Here is a 20,721-nt window from a genome sequence, read left to right as displayed (position 1 = left end):
CCTTCTCTCCCCACCCTGTTCCTTCACAGAGAGCCACGTGTTTCACACACTCGGATGTGTGTTCCCTGGCCCATCCGCTGGTGCACTTGCTTGCCTGCCCTCCTCACGTGCATGCATTCCCACCAGATGTCATCATTACTTATGAGCCAAGGCAGTGCCAACTTGGGTCAAATGCTTATCTTTCCCTTCTTTCCTGTTAAACTCCAAATCTGCCAAGCACCACCCTCAGAGGCAATTTCCCAGTGCTGAGAGCCACATATCCAAGGGGCAGCCTGCTGGCCAAGCCTGCCAGGTCAATGCCCAGCAGTCAACACTTGTTGACTCTGCCCAAGATCAGGCATCTCAAGAAGGTGGACAAGAGGCAGTATCTTTTGCTATAGTAAATACTGCCTCTCACACTGCTCAGAGGCTCCTGGGTAGAGTGAGCCTTGGTGTACAAGTCATCACACTTAAGTGCTGACCCTGATCTGGGCAGCCAGTGTCCCTGGTGCCATGGCACCTCCAGACTCACATTCCCACATGGCTATGATCAGCTGCTCTCCTAAGAGTCTCCACGGCTCCTGGTCCTCTGCACTCACATGGTGCATCTGCCTGGACTCATACTGAGCTTTTTCCCATCTTCGTGTTATCTGTCAAACTATCTGTCAAGTTCACATATCTGAGCTTGTGATCCTGAACTGGACAGCTCACCATGAAGGTCACTTCAACCTCACAAATTCTCTGCTGTCATGATTATATTTTTTTAATTCCCAAAGCAAAGGTGTAGCTACCTAACACAGAGTGATCATCCTTCACTGATTTATAAGAAATTGTTTGGCTCAAGGTCCTGTCCTTGCCAATTTGGTTTGTAACCTTTTGTGTCTCTAAAGTGAGAGGAAATAGTGTCAGTTGATGGTACAGTACACTGAAGGAACCCATCATTTCTTGGCAGTTCAACAATTTTCTTAGAAATAAAGATGGGTTTACACTGACCATCCACTTTCTCCAACAGTCTCCTTTGAACCTGTGACGCACATTACCAAAAAAGGATGGTAGGTTAGGGGCTTCCTCTAAGTACTTGAAATAGAGCTGAGCTACCCATTTTGCCAAAGGGTAGAATCTGTGACTATAGCCGTATTTTCATTGTGTTCTTCCCTTGTGCTGCTGTTGGTCTAAAATCTGGAACTGGGGAGTCATGTGCAGATTTCTTCAAAATACATTTTCTCCATTTACTCGTAGCTACATGATGTCCAATGGCTATAAGCCAGCCCCTTTGGATTTATCCGATGTGAAGCTGTTACCCCCTCAAGAAATTTTAGTAGATAAGCTCGCAGAAAATGCACATAATGTTTGGGCAAAAGACAGAATAAAACAAGGATGGACCTATGGCATTCAACAGGTGAGCAGTACTGGATCAGGCATGCTGGAAAAGCTAGGAGATGTGATCATCCATCAAAGTGCCATTTTGCATTGGTGGGTATTAGATTGGAAGACGGAAGTTGCCCTTGCACTTTATCCCTTATGCCTCCATGCATTCATTATTTACAGAATCATGGGACTGGATAGAATTTCTAATGGTCACATTGACAGTAACTCCAGGCACAATTCCAGTTTTGCAGAAATGGATAGGCTTACCTTGGTTAGTTAGTCTGGTTCGCTTATGGTCTGTCACCCTGTGTATGTGCCCTCTGGCTGCATCTTCTTCCCTGATACCCTTGGATAGTGGAGAGTTGAGCTTTCATGCCACACTCCACGGCCAAGTTAAGGCCCATGCAAATCAACATCGCAGCTCATCAGTATTCCTGGGATGGGCCCACGTGTCTACCACTGAGAGTGAAAAGGAGGGGAAGTTAGCCCAGGGCAGGGCGATCCAGCTTGCCAGGAAGTCTGTGCCCCCTTACTTCAGTCCATCAGCCAAGATCCCTGGGTAGAGTTCTTGGCTTATACAGGAAGCAACATGAGAGCCAGGGCCCAGCTTAGGTGGAGTTTAGATCCAGGCTTGGACCCCCAACCATTTGGCCCACCTCTCCTGAAATGCTTCTCTCATCTCAGTAAGCTCTAGGGTTAGTATCAGGGAAGCTCAGAGGTAGCTGTGTGCACATGTGTTGGTTCATACCTGAGCCTCAGAGCCTGCACATGTCTAGAAGCCAAAAAGACCACACCGTGGGCACGATGGTGGACAGGGGGAACTGGGGGTTTGAAGCGGCATGTAAGACATATTCGTGGATGATGATGACTTATCTCTGCAGTTTTCACCATTGTCTTCAACCTCCCTAGGGAACTGAGGAGGATTTGGGCACAACTGTGTGCCTATTACAGTGAAATGGACTCACCAGGGCTCTGTCACCTTTTCTGATGTTTCTCTGTTTTGTTTCTCTGTTTTGAGGCTGTTGTGAGGAGTCTGTAACAGTTCAAATCACATCAGGATCTTCCATAGGGGAATAGTTAATGTAAATCTCCATCTGCTTTGCCTTGGGAGTGAAGGTTTCTTACCAATTCCATGACATTTCATTTTATTCACAGGCTGGCATTATTAAAACGTGTGTTTTTTTTTTGAAAATGGAAGCATATCTTTATTGTTATGATGTACAATTTTTAGCACAATGGATAATCCAAATGTCAATGTGTATATGTTGCTTAATGTATTTCTTAAATGTATTAAAAAATATAATACTATTCATTGATTATTTATTACTATTCCTAAATTTGGTAGTTCAAGAGATATGACAAGAAATAATTATAGGCAATATTAAAAAAATCATTTACCAACATCACCAACCTCAGGTTGACTCCAAAAGTTGAGCAACTACTGCTGTTTAATTAACCTCATCACCAGAATGTTTCAATTTTGATACTTATTTGCAATCCTCCATTCACCCTTTTGCTCCTTCAGGAGACATGCCAGTGCCCAGTCACTGATGGCACAACAATGAATGAGATGGTTGCTCCTTTTAAGGTGCTTCCACACTCATTCAAATTAAATTTGAGTGTGTGACTCACTTCAGAAAATGCTCATTTGTATTTGTGCTATAAAACGTGTTTTTTAATGCTGGCTTTGAACATTAGTAAAAAATTTTTACTTATACATTTAATCCTGTAGGAGAAGTGTAGTATATTTGCATGTTGCTAAATATCAGGGTACTGGGGGAAAAACTGGTAGACAGATGTGAAGAAGCCAGGACTCTGGCTGGGAATATGTGAGTGGGCAAGCCATTTGTAAAGATGAAATGTATTTTCTCAGAGCTTCTTTTCTTATCTCTGGCTTCACATAGGATTTGAAGAACAAAAGAAACCCCCGTCTCGTGCCATATGCATTACTGGATGAGCGTACCAAGAAGTCCAACAGGGACAGCCTTCGTGAAGCTGTTCGGACCTTTGTTGGTTATGGCTATAACATTGAGCCATCAGACCAAGAATTAGGTAAGGAGTTGAGATTGTTCATTCTGACCCCAACTCAGATCCTGTTCTGGAGAAGTGCTAACTTTGAACAGGTCTAACTTGTACTATTAGAAATGATACTGGTACCAAAGAACACTAAACTAAAAGGTGTACTTTAAGAAGTAGGGATGGGGAGGGGGTGTGGAGAACCATGCTTGATGATACACACTGTCCATTAGCAGATGTTTCTGTGATGTGTACTTCTATGATCCAGTCCTCCAGCACAGTTGAGCTTCTTGGGACATTTGGTCACAAAACCAAGTTACCTTTATTTCTCTTATTTTTCAAACATGAATATCAGCCTATTCTGGGATAAGATAATTTCATCTCTAAATTGAATTCTAGCACTGATTAAAGTCACCAGCTTGTAATTGATGAACTGGTCATTGTCATCCCATACCCCAGGAGGTTCTGTATGTCCATAAGGGTAGTATTATGAGTAGTTAAGGGGATGGATTTGGAGTAGAAAGACCTGGGTTCAAATCCCAGCTCTCCTGGGTTTATTGGCTCTGTGACCTTGAACAAATGAATCTCTCTGAGTCTCAATTTCTTCATCTATAAAACAAAGATGGTATTACTGACCTGATAGGATTGTTGCAAGGAAAAACTGAGATACAGTTTCTAACAGATCAACTATAATGTTATCACTTAGTGTATTCTTATTATGATACGGTGATGATTATGTTATGAACAGAAATGCTGTATCAGATAACAGGAGGTTTATCATCAGTCTTTGTTGTTATAAAATTATTTTAAGAAATGCTCCCTAATTATTAAAGGCCTATGTTCTCTCTTTCTCTCCTGTACTTTCTACTCCCTTTCCTTCTCTTGATAGCTGACCCCGCTGTGGAGAAAGTCAGCATAGACAAGATCCGATTTTTCCGTGTAGAACGGTCTTATGCAGTGAGATCTGGAAAGTGGTATTTTGAGTTTGAGGTGGTGACTGGAGGAGACATGCGTGTTGGCTGGGCCAGGCCAGGCTGTCGGCCTGACATTGAGCTGGGGACAGATGACCAAGCCTTTGTGTTTGAGGGCAGCAGGGTGAGTCTGCATAGTGTCCACACATCCTCAGTCCAAGTTTTTCTTCTCTAAACATTTTTCCAGAGGTTGGAAGTACTGAGTGTCTGGATTAATAGCTACAAAATGAGAGGCCACCACCAACGGCTAATTTAGATCATGGAACAATCATTGCCCATTGACTGTCCCTATTCTCTGCTCTTATTAAGGGGAGAACTGTTTGCCCAAGTCCTTTCTGTATCTCCTCCATGTCTGCCCTTGCACCAAGGCCATTGCCTCCACTCCAGAGGAGGTTCACAGAAGACATGCAGCCAGTATGCGGGGAAGTCTTACCACCTTGCCCTATGGGGAGTTCTGCTTGTTGGCATAGCTGAGTAGGTATTGGGAGACTTGGGCTGCCTTTTCTGATGAGTCTTAGGCATCTCAGTTTCATTCATCTGCAAGGTAGACTCCTCCCTGTGAATTGTCCTTGGTAGAGAGGTGAGTACCTTGTAGAAACCAGATACCACCACTGGTTAGGAGAAAATCTTCATGTGATCACTTCTGCAGCTGAATGAGGGCTTCTCAGTCCTCCATTTCTCTAAGCCCTGGAGTCTTATTTCCTAGGGCCAGCGTTGGCATCAAGGGAGTGGGTATTTTGGACGCACCTGGCAGCCAGGAGATGTGGTTGGATGTATGATTAACCTGGACGACACATCAATGATCTTCACACTGAATGGGGAGCTGCTGATCACCAACAAAGGCTCTGAACTTGCCTTCGCAGACTACGAGATTGAAAATGGTAAATCTACCACAATTCCCCCAATTCCAGCTCCATGAGTTGAAGGAAAATACAGGGACAGGGAGACCTGATTTGGGGTACAGCGTCCTTTGCATATTTGCGACCCTGGTGGTGAAGACTAGCCCATATACTATCATCTTAGAAGAATCAAGACAAATAATAGTGATAGTTGGTATGTACAGCATATGTACAAGTTCTGAACTTCCAAACAGATGGTTAAAATGCTTTCTAATTCCCTGCCCTGTATCTTGGCAGGGAATTGAGTTTCCCCATGTTTCCCAGTATTACAAAGGAAATACAAATTACCTATGGACTAATGTTGCTGGCAGGCTAGAAAAGTCAGTGAATTAAAGAATTGTCCTTTTATTCTAATATGAATTGTCAGTCTACATGTTTGTACAATTGAACTTGATGCTTTGATGAGAACCGCTGAAAACAAAAGTTAAACTTAGATGTTCCCTTGAATAAAATATAATTTATTTTGAAACTTCAACATGGTGAGAGGCCCAAGCAGAGTTACACTTATTAATGGCCTGAATAGACCAGAGCCAGGACAGTGCTGCCAGCTACACAGAGGAGCAGTTGGCACTTCTTATTTCCCATCTCCATGACTACATTGTGCCTGGAGTCTGTTGGCATTTTGAAGGAGCACTGGGCTCCTAGTTAGTTGACTTGCCCCTAAGAGTCTTGGCTTGACTTCTCTGGGCGTCACTTCCTTCATCTGGACCAGAAAATAAGAGGATAGCCTACGTAAGTTTCAACATCCTTCACAGATACAAAATTCTGTGGTGGAGACTTAACACCCACTGTCAGCACATCCCCGGGTGGGCGCTGTGCCCTGCTCTGCTTCTTCATTACAGGCCAGTGGTTGAGAGGGAAAGAGGCTGCTCTGGGTCAGGAGACCGGGCTCTCCTCCTGCCTCTGCCCCTTCCCACCTGTGACATCTTGGGTCCACTTTATTGAACTTCTTTGCACCTCATTTTGTCCTTTGTAAATGATTAGGACTCCTGTTAGCTCTCAATTTCTGAGACTTTACAAAAAGAAACAGCCCCCACCTAGAAAGCTCAAAAAGTGAAAACTGCATGGGCAAGAGCAGTGAAGATATGTGCAACTGTATTTATAATAGTATGAACATTCTTTATTTTCAGGGTGTTTTTAGGTTTATAAATCACTTTCACACTTCTTTCAGATACCTATTATCTGCAACATGCATATCAACTGTATCCTAAAACAGCTTTAAAGATTTTTCTAAGAGTCACGTGTTTGGGGAAGTAGAAAGGTTGCAGTCTATTTTCCTAGAAAAACTGGATGACTAAAGCCCATTTGGGTCATATTTTAATGCTGTCTGAAAAGGTTTAAAATCAAAGTTTTAAAGAAAGATGTTGCCAGCAGCAAGAACAGCTCACGTGCTGGTTCAGAGGCAAAGGAGGGGAAAAGTGTGGGTGACAGAGGAGCAGTGTGAAAGAACCATCTCCTGACGCTGCTCTTAGGAAGTGTGTATTTACCAATAACCCCCCACACGCAGTGTTCTCCTCTTGAGACTAGGAGGAAGAGGGAAGATCTAGAAGAATCAGGCGCATCCCCAAGCAAAGTAGCTCCCTAAGGTAAAGAAAGTCCATAGAGCTGGGATGGGACCTTGGCTGGGTTGGGTTGTGTTTGAATCGGGAGAGGTCACTTACCTGCGAGGCTTTGGTTTAACATAAGGAAGAGATAAGAAGAATTTTGTGGTCCAGAGTTACAGGCACTTTGTAAAGTCCAAAGCCTTGCTACTCAAAGTGTAGTCCACTTGTTAGAAATGCAGAATCTCAAGTCCCATGCCAGACCATCTCCTGACAAGATACTCCAGTGGTTTGTATGCACATTAAAGTAAGAGAAGCAGTGGTCTGGAGTGTATGCATATGAATGTAGTAAGTGTTAAGAAGCTCATTTTCTAGTTGCAAAAATAAGTAAGATGAAAATATGAAAGATAACTAATAATGCAGAACAGTAAGTTAGAAATGGCGAATGAGTGATACTGGGTGGGAATTCTATAAGAATGGGATTAGGACTGAATGCTAAATAAAGAACATGAGATGTCCTGCTAAGGAAAAGGGTATTCCCGCAGGGGATGTTACTAGAGGAATAGTAACAGTGTATTAATAGTGTGAGTAATAGAGCGGAACCAGGAAACTGCAGGAAAGGGTGAAACAGTCTGGAAGATGAAGCTGGAAAGATAGATAAGGTGCAGATTACAGTCCCAGATACAGGACTCAGTCTTTTCATTCAAGAAACTTTTACTGTCTAATTTCCCCTTAAATAAACACTACTGTCCTAGGAGTGACACCTGCTTTTTTTCTGGGGGCTCCAGCCCCTGCTTCAGCTGCTGCCCTGGGAGCCCTTCCTCCCCTTCTAAGCATTCGTGAGCTGCCTGCCTCCACATCCTCCCAAATCTGGGATAATTAGTGCTTTCCCAGCTCTGATGATTTGTTGGTCCACAATTATGATTTATAAATAGGCCACAAACAAGAACACCAAGTAAGCTGAACTTCTGCTTTGGTCCATTCTGCATGGCAGTTCCTTTAATATGAGGCTACAGAGCCTGGAGAGAGAGTAATGGGGAGGGGAGTGGGGAGTTTCCTACAGCTCCTACTTGAAAATCTCACCCTCTTCCTTCCGGGGACCATCACTGTCAGCAAGGCGGGTAAGAATTTGTAAACTGTAAATAGTGTAAGCATTTTAAATTCCTTAAAATCATACTGTCAAAACAGGAAGAACCATTAGCATTTCACTGGGCAGGAAGCTGAGACCTAAAAGAGTTAGGCAGCTCATACCAGGTCATTCTTAAGGCCTCCTGGGTTGCTTTTTTTGGGGCTGTGTTTAAAATTTCCCAGGACCTAATATCAATTTTAATTAAGGCATAGATAAAGAATTTCACTTTTTCTCTTACTGATTTTACTTTTCCAACTGATATTTATTTACATCTTAAAAATCTTGACTGGATGACTATTTTTCCCCAGATCATTTTGAACCAAACTCACCTTTTTTTTCCTGTACACCAAGGGCAGCCAGAGACACCATGAGGCCTGCTCTTGTTGAATATTGTGCCAGGAAGAAAGACAGAGGATGGTGTTCCATCTTCCCTCCCAGAACACAGAGTCATTAAGGAAGCACAGGCCTGGCTTCCCGGGATGGTCCTGTGGACTGAAGCGGGCTCTCTTTCACCATTCTGCAGGCTTTGTGCCCATCTGCTGTCTGGGGCTGTCTCAGATCGGTCGCATGAATCTCGGGATGGACGCCAGTACCTTTAAGTTTTATACTATGTGTGGCCTCCAAGAGGGCTTTGAGCCTTTTGCTGTCAACATGAACCGAGATGTTGCAATGTGGTTCAGCAAGCGCCTCCCAACCTTTGTCAACGTGCCAAAGGATCATCCACATATAGAGGTACTGTTACACATTGTGGGTGGCCCTGGCAGGGCAGGAGGGCCAAGGCACTAAGCTCCCGCTAATGCTCCTGTCATCAGATAACTGCTTACCTCAGTGCATGCCCTGGCTGCTTCCCAGCCACCCCCCTTGCTGGCCCTCAGGGCTATAGTTGCAAGCACCTTATTGGGGCGGCTCTGTGGTGGCCTAATTATTGGCACCCACCTTGCAGATACAACCTTGCAGATCGAGCCCCAAGACTTTGGGCCCCTATGTCTTCTCCAGATGTTCCTATCCTGGTATTGCCATAGCAGTACAGTGTCCAGAGACCTAAGATGTTGTTTTCCTGAAAAAGTTCAGTACCTATACTCAAGATGGTATGTCCTAAACACGATTCTGTTTTGCTCATGGATGTCCTTTATGCCCTGATTAATTTCTGCAGAATCATTTCTAACATTTAAAGCTGAGGTACAGTTGATTGTGCTGCTCCCATCTTACAGTGGGGAACTGAGAGGAGCCAGAGATTGTAAGAACTGTCTTAGGTTCTGATTCTACATTTACTTGCCTCTGTTTTGCCCATGCCCACCATGTTTTTTGGGGGGAAAGCTGATGGAAAATCAGGTCAGCTCCACTGCAGCATTAGATCCCTTGGCTTGCATCTACCAAACTATAAATTCTCTAACTTATCTTCCAATCTAAATTCAGAAAGCATCAATTCTTAGTCCCCCATTTTTCCCCACAGTCTTAAACAGTAGAGACATTTATTTCTCTGGTTCTTATATGTCCATTGCTCTAGAAAGCTGGCTCATAAACTTTTGGAGGTCATGAACCCCTTTGACAAACTGACAGAATCTAGAGACCCTCCACTTAGAAAAATATACAAACTGCATAAAAATATTTTATCACACAGACACCAGTTTAGGAAGCATTCTCTGGAATGCAGGGATAAATGCTTAAATCATAAGAAAATTATTATATATCTCAGTTTATTTCCTCTGCACCCCCTCCCCTGCCCCTGACAACACATAACAATTTAAAAATACAGTTTTGATCTTTCCTCCTCTAACTCTGCCCTTTGCAATGCTCGTGCCCTGGTGCTGGGAGTGTCCCCCGTACTTAGGGAGCCCCAGAGAGCCTGGTGCTCAGGCCAACTGTGGCAGAGAATGGGAAATATGCTGAGTGGGAGACAAAACCCTCCAAGGGAGCTGTGATGTCACTTCCTGAGCTGTGGGCTTTCTGCTTTCCTCTCCCTTAGATATTCTCATGTCTGCTGACATGGGAAACCTTTGGAAAGATCCTTTTCTTTAGCCCACTGAAAGGTCAGCCATGGTGGACACCACATTGCATCATCCGCATACTGCCCCCTGTCTTACACCTGTTCTCCACCCTTGACCTGGCAGAGAACCCAATGGGCATGTTTCTAAATCTCTAATTTTTCTAGCCAGAGGCAGATCTGTCATTTTCAACAGGGCAGAGCCCACATAATGATGAGAGTCGTGATTACATTATCTCGGGTGACAACTTTTATAGTTTGCAGAAAGCCATGTCATATGCAGTGTCAATGAGGGAAGGAAGGACAAGGTCAAGGTCAGATCCTCAGATGTGTCAGGTAAGGACCCATGATGATTCCAGGTTGTGAGGATCGATGGCACCATGGACAGCCCTCCATGCCTCAAGGTGACCCACAAGACATTTGGCACACAGAATAGCAATGCCAACATGATCTACTGCCGTCTGAGCATGCCCGTCGATTGCCACTCCTCCTTCAGCCACAGCCCCTGTCTGGACAGTGATGCTTTCCAGAAAAGGTGAGGGCGAGGCCACCAGCGCTCAGAGGTGCTCATCATGTCTGCTGTAAAGCTGGCTTTCCATCTGTTTGTTTCTTACTCCACCTCAGCACAACTACAACTCTCTGGCTAGGGTTGTCTCTGCCTTCAGCCAGGTAAAGCAACAAGGATGTGTTTGTACACTTGTGTGCATGCACATGCACATGTGTGCACCCACAATGCATAACTGAGGCCCAATCATGCTAAACAGGGTCCTATCTAATGGAAACGTTTCTGCTCTTCTTTAGCCCTTGGTCCCTAGCCTCCATGCAATGTACAATTCATATGTTTTTGGAGTAAAAGAAATATAAGTACCTGAGAGAATGCAATCATTGTTGCCTTTGCGTGAAATGAGAAGCTTCTGGAAGCAAATACTGCCTTCTTTACATTAACTATGGCTGCTGTCCATCCCAGCAGCTGTGTGACTCATAAGTAATGTGATGTCTTCCTCCCTGCTAAGGAGTTTATTTCTTGCTGTTTGTCTTTTCTTTAATGTCTACTTTAAATCATCGATACATGTCTGCCTATCTGGAGCCATCTTATCCAGGTTTTTTCTAGAGTTTTACCATCTACCAAGCTTTAAATAAGCAGAGCTTCTTGAGAGCATAGGATAATGCATTTAGAGGAAATTCTGTCTATATTATTATGAGCTCCCCAACTTCCCCCTAGCTTTGACTCACCATCTGGGCTGAGGGACAAGAGTTGGAAGTCACAAGCTGGCTTGTGGTAGCAGGTTATAAATGAACAAGTCCCAAGACCAGTTGGGGTCACTCATGTAGAGGAAATAATTTTCTAAATTTACCTTCATCATCAAAGGTAGATCGATTCCCTGTCAGAACTGTGGAATTCTCTGTTCAGCTGAATAATTAAAACATGGATTATCCCCCTACCCCCACAGGAAACAGATGCAAGAAATACTCTCTCATACAACAACAGTAAGTAAATGTGTTCAATTACAGTTTTAATTATTTGATTCTTCACATGCCTGGTAATACGCCCCTTATAGCAAAGATCTGTCTAGAGATCCTCTTTAATTGCCAATTACTCTTTTAATATCCATCTTGATGCTTCCAGAACATATCTCTGGCATTTCTCAAGTGGGATAAAGAAAATTATTTATTCAGTACAAAACAGAGGCTCTGCCTGGAGCTCCTAATTGGGCACCATTGTGTACCTGTTGCCCACTTGCCACCACGGACCCAGCACGGCTTGTCTGATTGAAAGAAACACCACCAGAGGAGGGGGCTTAATGTAATCCATTTGTTTGCTCTTTTATGTAAACGTCTGCGAATAAATTCTCCCATCTCTCTGAGCAGTGCCAGGAGTCATGTTGAAAGCAATCGAATGAGAAGCAGCTGCAGGGAAGCAGCCCAGAAGGTAGAATCTACATGTGGCCCCTTTTCCATAGTTAAACAGTACAGAAAGCAACACTTCCTGATTTTTCCTCCTCTTTACTATTTTTAGCACCTGACAAAATACATTTCTTTGGAAGAAATGCATGTCACCCTACAAACCTGAACTCAAACCTACAAACAAAGTTATCCTACAAACCTGAATTCATAGGTTAACTGTCATCAGGAGTAAGATTGTTGCTGCAGTGTGTCACACACTTACAATGCGCAGGACACTGCGCTGGGCACCTTCTCACTTAATTCCCACAGCAGCCCTGGGAGACGGAAAATGCTGTACATTCTGAGGCACAGAGGACACAAATGGCAGTAGTTACCAGGGGCAAGATTCAAGTTTATCTCGTTGACATTCTTGTCTTCTAATCAAAAAATATGATGGATTATAAACAAAAGTAACTTGATTAAGAATAAAGGTGCTCAATTTCATAAAGAAAATAATAAAGCAGTCACTTACCCCCATGCTTCAGCTATTCATATAAATAGTGTCACACTTCAGAAATTGCCAAGATGCCCAGAGAGAATGGCTGCAGCTCTCAGCGCTGCCTGTCATTGGGTCTGATGACCACCCAAAGCACATTGGGCCACAGTGTGGAGTTTTTGTGGGGTTTTTTGCAGCATCTTTTTCAGGAATTTCTAAAAAAGTACCTTGGACTTCCCTGTAGAAGTGGGAAGTATAGCAGGAGCTCTCTGTCCCTCAGCTGTTGTGTCTCTGAGGGCAAGGATGGTGCACAGCTCTCCCCTCCCAGCCCTGGCACCCAGGAGAGCGTTTGGTTCCTGGGCTGACCATTCTGAAAGGCTTCCCCTGATTTCATCAGCAGCATCTTCTGGGTAAAGGGTGGTAGATTAAGAGTGTTATTCTCCAAGTGCTAAAGTACAATAGGAAAAGGAAAAATAAGCAAGCCACTCCCTAGTCAGCCCTTCCTCTGAGTCTAGAGTACAGGTCCATGCACCTCTAAAACTGTGTGCTTTTTAAGAAAAGAGAGCTAAATGGGCTGCTGGGTTACTTCTGCCTGTCAAGGCTGTTCCCCCAGCTGGGGGGGGGCCACTCACCACCCCTTGTGGTTTCTCCCCAGCAGTGCTACTACGCAGTCCGTGTCTTTGCTGGCCAGGACCCCTCCTGCGTCTGGGTCGGATGGGTCACTCCGGACTATCACTTGTACAGTGACAAGTTTGACCTGAGTAAAAACTGTACAGTGACTGTTACTCTAGGGGATGAAAGAGGCCGGGTCCACGAAAGGTAAGGGGGCTCCTCACAGCCCCCAGCAGTCTTTTGTCCCTTTACCCCCACCCCACAAAAGAAGGTAACATTCCAGCATCTGTTAAAAAGAGAAAATGAAGCAAACTAAAAAACCCTAAGTAAATTAAATAGGGGGTACTATAGTAGGGGAAATGTCATTAGTGAAAACAGGGGAATTTCATCATGTATCTGAAAGATGACCCAGGGATGGGAGATCCAGATGGACAGCTGGGGGGGTGGGGGGTGTCCGGGCTCCCTCCCAGACTCTTCTCCATGATGTCTGGATGATCCCCAATTTCTACATCTGAACAAGAGAGAGAGAAATCCCTGGGTGCTTGAGAGAAGTCAGTTCATAAGAAGCAAAAACATGCACCACGTCACACAGCAGCTGATCAGCTCAGCTCTCCTTACCTCAAGAGTTGCTAACAGCTGAATTTATAATGAACATAAAAGAGACATAATAGGCTTATCAGTTATAACCACCGGATAGAAATTAGGGCTCTCAGGAAAACATGTTTTAGTCACACCCATGCCCGTGCATGGTCCACTGGCACTGTAGCAGCCAGAGAATGAATCCTTGGCCAGCTCTGCCCCAGAGGTGAGCCAGGAGACCGTGCTTCTTTCTACCTACGTGGGATCTTAAAGTCTCCCCCATACAGAGGTGTATAGAGATGTAGGAAGTTCGTCATGCTGACCTTTATCCCTACAAAGTCCCGAGTGCTTTGCAATCAGTGCTGTTTAGATGCTGTTGGCTCATCAGAGACTCTTGGCCAGAGGTCAGTTACATTTGCTTTGTCATGGGGAACCATTGTGGGCAGGGGGTTAAGAGCACAGACTCTGGAAGCAAATTGCCTAGGTTTTAAACTGGGTTCCTGTACTTACCAGAGGCATGACTTTGGACCAGTCACTTAAGCTCCCTGGGCCTCAATTTCCTCACTTTTTAGTTCCAATCTCTTTGAATGTTGTGGGGATTAAATGAGATAATATGTAGTAAAATGCCTAGAACAGCGTCTTGACCCAAGCATTCAATAAACATTACTGTTGTTACTATTACTGAGTGTCTCTGCTGTGACAGGACCCAGAATAGATGCTATTAACAACATCTGGTTAGGTCAGAAAGGGAAGTGTGCAAAGGCAACTGGCCAGTCCAGCTTTTGCTCCTTAGCCAGAAAACCAAAAGGCCCAGGCCAGTTGGGTTTATTGCTCTGGTTTGCTGGCTCTGCCACACCAGACAGATTACTTGATTTATCTGAGCCTCGGTGATCACATTTATTTTTAAAATTAACTGACACACTGGCTCCTCAAATAAAACAGGAGTAGTAGGTGTCCAGTAGGCAGTAGGTGTTGATAATTCTTAGTTCTTTGTCTTAGGTAATAAGAAATAAATACAGAATCCGTTTTCAGATGTTTTCAGGCATCTAAATTTGGTCTCTAAAATAAGAACAAAGCATGACATTTAACATTCCCACAGCTCCAGTACATTATTAATTGAATTCTGTAGTAGTCAATGTACTTAGTACTCTAATCACTGAAAAGCAGTAGTAACACGGCTGCAGTTTAACCTTTATGGACATGTATGGCTATAATTCTTTGGAAGGGGCAGCTGCACTGGCCCTGCCTCAGGGGCATTCCTGCTGAGAACCCGCCCTAATTGGTGCCCCAGGAGAATGGGGAAGAGAGGACGTGGGCATACACTTACAAAGGGGATTTCCAATCGGGGGCGAAGGCGATACACTTCTAGAGCTGGATAGAACCTTGGAAAATTCTATTCAAACCATTGGCTTTCCAGGTCAAATCGGATTGACTTTAGGATGTTTCAAGGGGCTGTTCCAGCATCAGTATAGCATCTCTTTCTTGTTTAGCCTGAGAAAAATCACTTTGTGTTACTTCAAACAACATAGTCCCTCAGACGACGTGCATTAGGCTGGGTTTAGGAGGTCAAACGAGATGCCTCTTGCCTGTAGCCATTGTGAAGTGCTTGGGAATCACCTCTGCCACTTGGGCCATTTCTCCAGAAATGGATTTAAAATCTGACAGTTAAGGAATCAGGCTTTGGAGACTTAAAGGCTTTTTGGATGCTCTAGTTGGCTTTTAAATATAAAATTGGGGATTGGTAGATAGCTATCTGAGAAAGGCACCCAAGTTGGTAATTAGTGAAGAGTTCAGGGACAAAAACCTCCAGGGAGCTGGGGGAGCAGAGTTGTACAGATCAGGGGGCAGGAGGGCATCAGAGACCAACTTGGCCCACTTTGCATGCCTCCCCAGGCCCAGGCCTGCCATCCTAAGGAATGTGGGCCTGGGTTTTCAAGTGTCTGAGGCTTTTGTCCTGATACCAGCCTGGGTCTCTGAACACAGATTTGTATTCCTGCCTCTTACACCAAATCCCTATTTAAGTCTGCTTATGGTAAGCATCCCCTCTGTGCCTCCATTCACCATCTCTAAGGTGGGAATACCGCCATCCTCATTATCTGTTCCAGAAAGGGGAATTAACATTGAGCTGGGAAACAGTCACCTGAACACAGTGCTCTTTAGACTGAAGTAGCCTGAGTGATTTCCACATCTAAACTGGGTGGTTTGAGTCTGAGGAAAACTGGGTTGAAGCTGAATTAATTTATTTGAGGGAAAAATTATGAGGGCTGCCTGGAAAGCTTCATTGGAAGTTTCTGGGGCATTTCACTCCTGAGTCGTGATTGCAAACTGCCCCGGCCCAGATTCTGTGTCTTCTTTTTGGCTCCTAGTGTGAAGCGCAGCAACTGCTACATGGTCTGGGGTGGGGATGTTGTGGCCACTTCCCAAAGATCAAGCCGGAGCAATGTGGACCTGGAGATCGGCTGCCTCGTGGACCTGGCGATGGGCATGCTGTCTTTCTCAGCTAATGGGAGAGAACTTGGCACCTGCTACCAGGTAGGGGCAGCTTCTGGGGCTGAGACAGCAGTGCCCACACCCCCCACCCCTGATGCTAATGTTTCTGCTCCTTGTTCTTCTCCATATTCAGCATCCCCAGCAGAGCATGTGGGATTGGTAAACCCACATGGTACACAAGCCACTAGGAAAACAGACAAGAACAAAGTGACTTCATTTTGTACAGACGGGAAAATTGGGGGGAATATGTTTATTGATTGATCAGATATGCTGGTCATCTTTCTAGAAGATAAGAAGGGTTTTCTTTGGTGATGGGCTCTAAAAGGTTATTGATTTGTCCCATAAATATTTCTTGTGCAACTTTTATGTTACCCAAGATGTATACAATGCAAAGTTTAGAAAGCTAACAGAGATACTTCTTACTTTTAAAATTTTATGTGCTCAAAATATAGACCACTAAAAACTGATTAATTTACCAGGGAGTATTCCTTTCACAAAAAGGCTATTCTCATTCTCTATGGATTCCTGTAGGACCTTTAAAAATGCATTCATATAAATAATGTGTCTCTCTATTTCATTGACTGTGAAATATGATAGAACTACTTGAGAAAACCACCAGTTGTACACATGTAGGTTTACCTGTCATTAAACTCAAGAAGCCTGATCGCCTTTAAGCAGGATTCTCATCTCTGATAGCCAGGTAAGTTTTGGGAAAACCCACATACTGTATCCTCCTTTTGAAGTTTGCGGTGACCAATACCACAGAACAACTTTGAGAAATACTGTATGAAAAAAACCTGTCTAACCACACATGTATCATGATTTAACCAGGAAAAGTTTTTTTTTTTTTTACTTAAGAAATTAGTAGTAGTATAAGTCTAGGGTTCTACAAAGCATACTTGGGAAAGGCTAAATTAAGTAGGGAAATTGCTGTATTAAACCTTGTGGACACTCCAAGGGTAGAATAGAGAGTCTCAGATAGGTGTGGCCAGAAGGAAGAGCTCACTTCCATTGAGAGTGGTCAGGAAAGTGTTCATTACAGAGAAATGTTGACTTTGAAGCAAAAAAAGAATTCTTCCATGTGAAGAGAAAACATACTAGGTTGAAAGAATGGCACAAGGAACATTATGGAGACAGGGAAGCATAAGGTATGTTTGAGGGACAACAGACAGAATAGTAAGGGCCTTTATGGTTAGTGGTAAGAAATTCATGTGGGAAGATGGGGTGGTATTAGTAGGAAATGAGGAGCTACTAAAGGTTTCCAACCAGAACAATGATGTGCAGTGTTTAAGGGAGCTTAGCTAACTACAGTAGATAAAAAGCATCCCACTTCTGTGCCAGTAAAAAAACCCAGATTCCAGAATCAGCCCCATGCTAAAACCTCCAGGCCAAAAAGCCTCTTGGCAGCCATTTGTCTAGCCTATGGTTGGAGATATGACATCTGGAGGGAAGAGAGAGAGTAACCGCCCCAAATCTGAAATGTTCGGTGACCGAGAACAGATGGATCAAAGCCGTCCTGGGGTCTGCGGCAGCGTGCTGGCATGGAGGCAGCCACCTCCTCCACACACCTCCTGCAGAGCGTGACAGTTTGGGGGCCTTCCTCCTCTTCGTGGGGAAAGCGGAATCATCACCCCCACACAGTAGGCTCGGTCCCACAGCCACTGCTCCCAGAAAGAGGCCTTTGCGAAACCAGGCTTTGAGGCAAAAAATAAAGTATTCTTGCACTTTCTCATGATTCCACCTTCTCCCCAGGCCCCTGAGAAGATGCTTATATACATTACCACTGTCCTTCAAAATCCATTAGCTTTTTCCCATTAACTTTCAAAATGAGTTTGACTGAAGGGTCCTCCCTAAGCTGCAGAGAGCTTTAAAGCATCTAATAGCTTTTAAGGCTAGCTGGGCTTCGGAGATCCCTAAATAAATAAATAAATAACCCATGGCCTTCCCGGCAGTGGTGACTTCCCTGCCTCCACAAAGCGCAGGATGCTGTGGCCGATTCAATCCCACCTTTCACAGCAGTTCCTGGATGCACTGGGTTGGTCAGTTGTCATCTCTAAGCTGCGTAAAGGCACCTACCTCCCCAGACACCATCCTCTACTCCGTGCATGTAAATCCTGATTACTGTGCTCAACAGCCCCACGGAATCTGAGGAACATGGCAGTTAATGGGGAGCATGCCAGGCTCTGTGCGGGGGCCCTCTGGAGGCTCGTTCTCAGGCAGCCAGCCCCCTCCTTATCCAGGCAAGGCACTGACGTGTCCAGCCCTGCATCTGGCCTCCCAGCAGTGGGATAATTGGTATTCTGCAGCTGTAGCCATTTTCATTCTTCAATTACCTTGAGAGGAGCGGGCAGCAATATTTACACACTGACTTTCTGTTCAGAAAGGACCAGTAACCAAATAATGAGAGAAGGATTTCCTCAAACAGTGTTTCTAGACCTCCCTATTAAATATTGCTATGCAATTTGAAAAGCTTTTCCTGTCCCATTAATGTAATCATGGGAGAAAAGAGAAATGAAATGTGTGTTTGAGAGATACTCCTCGGTTATTGCCATCCCAGCCATACTGCTCTCAGAACAGACAGCTCCAAGTTTTGGATTTACAAGAGGGGCTAGCTTTCAATTTAGGCTGGTTCCTATGCCCTGACCTTCACACGTGATCTGAAATAGAATGTCTGTTATTGCAAAGACAAGGTAGATCAACTACTGATAAAAGGTACCTTAAATACAAAAGGAAAAAGATCCATGGTGTTTCATGGCAGCCTCAGATCTGGGCTCACTACTCATTCCATTAGGATGTAAGCTTCCCATCCAGAACAGAAGCTCCCTGAGGGCAAAGGCTATCTCTCATGTCCACTGCTGTGTTGCCTATGCACAAAACAGTAACTGGCACTTAGCAATTGCTCGCTAAGAATTGTCAAACAGACCGCCTTGGCTGGGAAGCCACTGTATGAGTTTTTAATTGCTAACTAAAAAGTTACCACAAAATTAGCAGCTTAAAACAACATACATTGATCATTTCACAGTTCTGTAGGTTTGACTGGCTACTCTGCTCAGGGTCTCACAATGCCCAAATCTAGGTGTCAGCTGAGCTGGGCTGACTGTCTGGTGGTTCTGGGAGAAATCCACTAAGCTTATTATCATGTGGTCAGGATCCAATATGGTTGTAGGCTGGGGTTCTGAGGTCCCTGTTTCCTTGCCAGCCATCAGTCAGGGTCATTCTCAGCTCCCACAGGTGCCCATGTTCCTTCTCACTCGGCCCTTTGCGTCTTCAAAGCCCACAAAGACACATCCTGTTTTTCTCAAGCTTCTAGTCTGACTCTCCCTTTCCCCCAGCAAGAGAAAACACCTGCTTTTTAAGGACTCATGTGATTAGGCCCACAAGGATAATCTGTCTTAAGGTCAACTGGTTAGTAGCCTTACATCTGCAGAATCCCTTTTGCCACATAATATACATGCTCACTGGAGTCACATGACTGAAGGGTCATGAAGGTCATCTTATTACATCTCCAGTTGCCTTTTTTACCCTCTTGTACACCCATCATGAGCCCACACTTGTGTTTTCATCTCATTTTAGTGGTTGAAGAGAAATTTCCATTGTTCACCCTGGTGGGAGTATGCACTGCATGGAAGAAATAAACCTCCCTCAGGGCATCCTGAAGGCTTTCAGGGCACCTCCTCTTTGCAGAAAGGTTTGAGGGTGGGGGGCCTGGCATTTGGTTAGGTGGTTGGTGAAGTTTGCAGAGACCAGTCCTAATGGGCCTGAAAATGAGCCCCCCTTTTCAGCCTTTCAGCACTCTGTCCTGGTGGGACTTAGTGCAGCACATGCTGAATGCACTTCTCTCCCCTTGAGCACAGGCTCATGGGCTTCCTGCTAGTGCAGGGGAAGTTTTCCCAGCCACCAGGACTCTGCTTCCTAAAGCTTGCGATGATTTGAGGGTTGAAAGTTGTTCTGGATGTCACATATTGGATATTTGAGAAAGATGGGGACCAGCCTAGGGATGGCCAAAGTCAAAACAACCTCAAACTGAATTTCCTATTTGTGTCTCTCCCTGCTGTAAACTCAGAGCCTGACACAAAGCATATAATAGGCACTGAATAGTTATTTGTTGAATGTCCTTTACAAAGCCTATTTCAGACATAGCCATGCAGTTCTAGCAGTCCCATCCCCACATTTTGGCTTTTCAGGCCTTTATCCCCTCATATCATCCATGGGTACCTGAATCCAAATGTTTGTACTTGACACGCGAGCCCACTGCCATGTGCTGAAATGACCACATGCTCAGTGCAAGCCCGGGTGCAGCCAATCTGGCCTGTTTCACTATGTGCAAATCATAGCACTGACCAGGCAATCTTTTAAGTCACTTACAGCCATAAAGATATATGTTTTTATCAATCTTATGTCTAAACTGCATTGATGAAGTTCATCAAAAGAAGCTTGTAAAAAAGACTCTGACAGAAGGAAAACTCACTGTATTCATTTTATGTTGCTGTATAACACATCACCACAAACTTAGTGACTTAAAACAGTATATGTTTATTGTCTAACAGTTTCCATGGTTCAGGAGTCAGGGCACAGCTTAGCGGTCCTCTGTGCAGAGTCTCACCAAGCTGCAATCAAGATGGAACCAGAATGCATTCTTTTCTGGGGCTCAGGGTCCTTTTCCAAGTACATGGGCTGTTGGCAGGATTCAGTCACTTGCATTTGTAGATCTGAGGCTCCATTTCTCCCTGGCTGTAGCCAGGGACCACTCCCAGTCCCATGATAACCCCTGGA

At 44.5% G+C, this 20,721-nt stretch overlaps 1 protein-coding gene across 11 annotated transcripts in view; it reads left to right on the top strand.

Moving 5' to 3' along the window:
* RYR3 (ryanodine receptor 3) overlaps positions 1–20,721 on the top strand; it is a 515,713-nt gene that overhangs the window by 309,851 nt on the left and 185,141 nt on the right. For 10 of the 11 annotated variants that reach the window (XR_008992553.1, XR_008992552.1, XM_057488649.1 and 7 more), the window contains exons 24-32: positions 1,219–1,378; positions 3,252–3,399; positions 4,253–4,458; positions 5,041–5,215; positions 8,427–8,635; positions 10,247–10,422; positions 11,339–11,375; positions 12,923–13,086; positions 15,825–15,990. Coding sequence is in view for 9 of the 11 variants with exons in the window: in XM_057488649.1 (XP_057344632.1) it covers positions 1,219–1,378; positions 3,252–3,399; positions 4,253–4,458; positions 5,041–5,215; positions 8,427–8,635; positions 10,247–10,422; positions 11,339–11,375; positions 12,923–13,086; positions 15,825–15,990 (1,441 nt within the window). In the remaining 2 variants the exon portion in view is untranslated. The remainder of the gene's footprint in view (positions 1–1,218; positions 1,379–3,251; positions 3,400–4,252; positions 4,459–5,040; positions 5,216–8,426; positions 8,636–10,246; positions 10,423–11,338; positions 11,376–12,922; positions 13,087–15,824; positions 15,991–20,721) is intronic. The other variant, XM_057488647.1, reaches the window with a different exon arrangement.

The sequence above is a fragment of the Manis pentadactyla genome, chromosome 11, assembly GCF_030020395.1.
Source record: "Manis pentadactyla isolate mManPen7 chromosome 11, mManPen7.hap1, whole genome shotgun sequence".
Lineage (NCBI taxonomy): Eukaryota > Metazoa > Chordata > Mammalia > Pholidota > Manidae > Manis > Manis pentadactyla.
The sequence above is the reverse complement of the archived record's forward strand: the minus strand, read 5'-3'. Positions and strand labels throughout refer to the sequence as shown.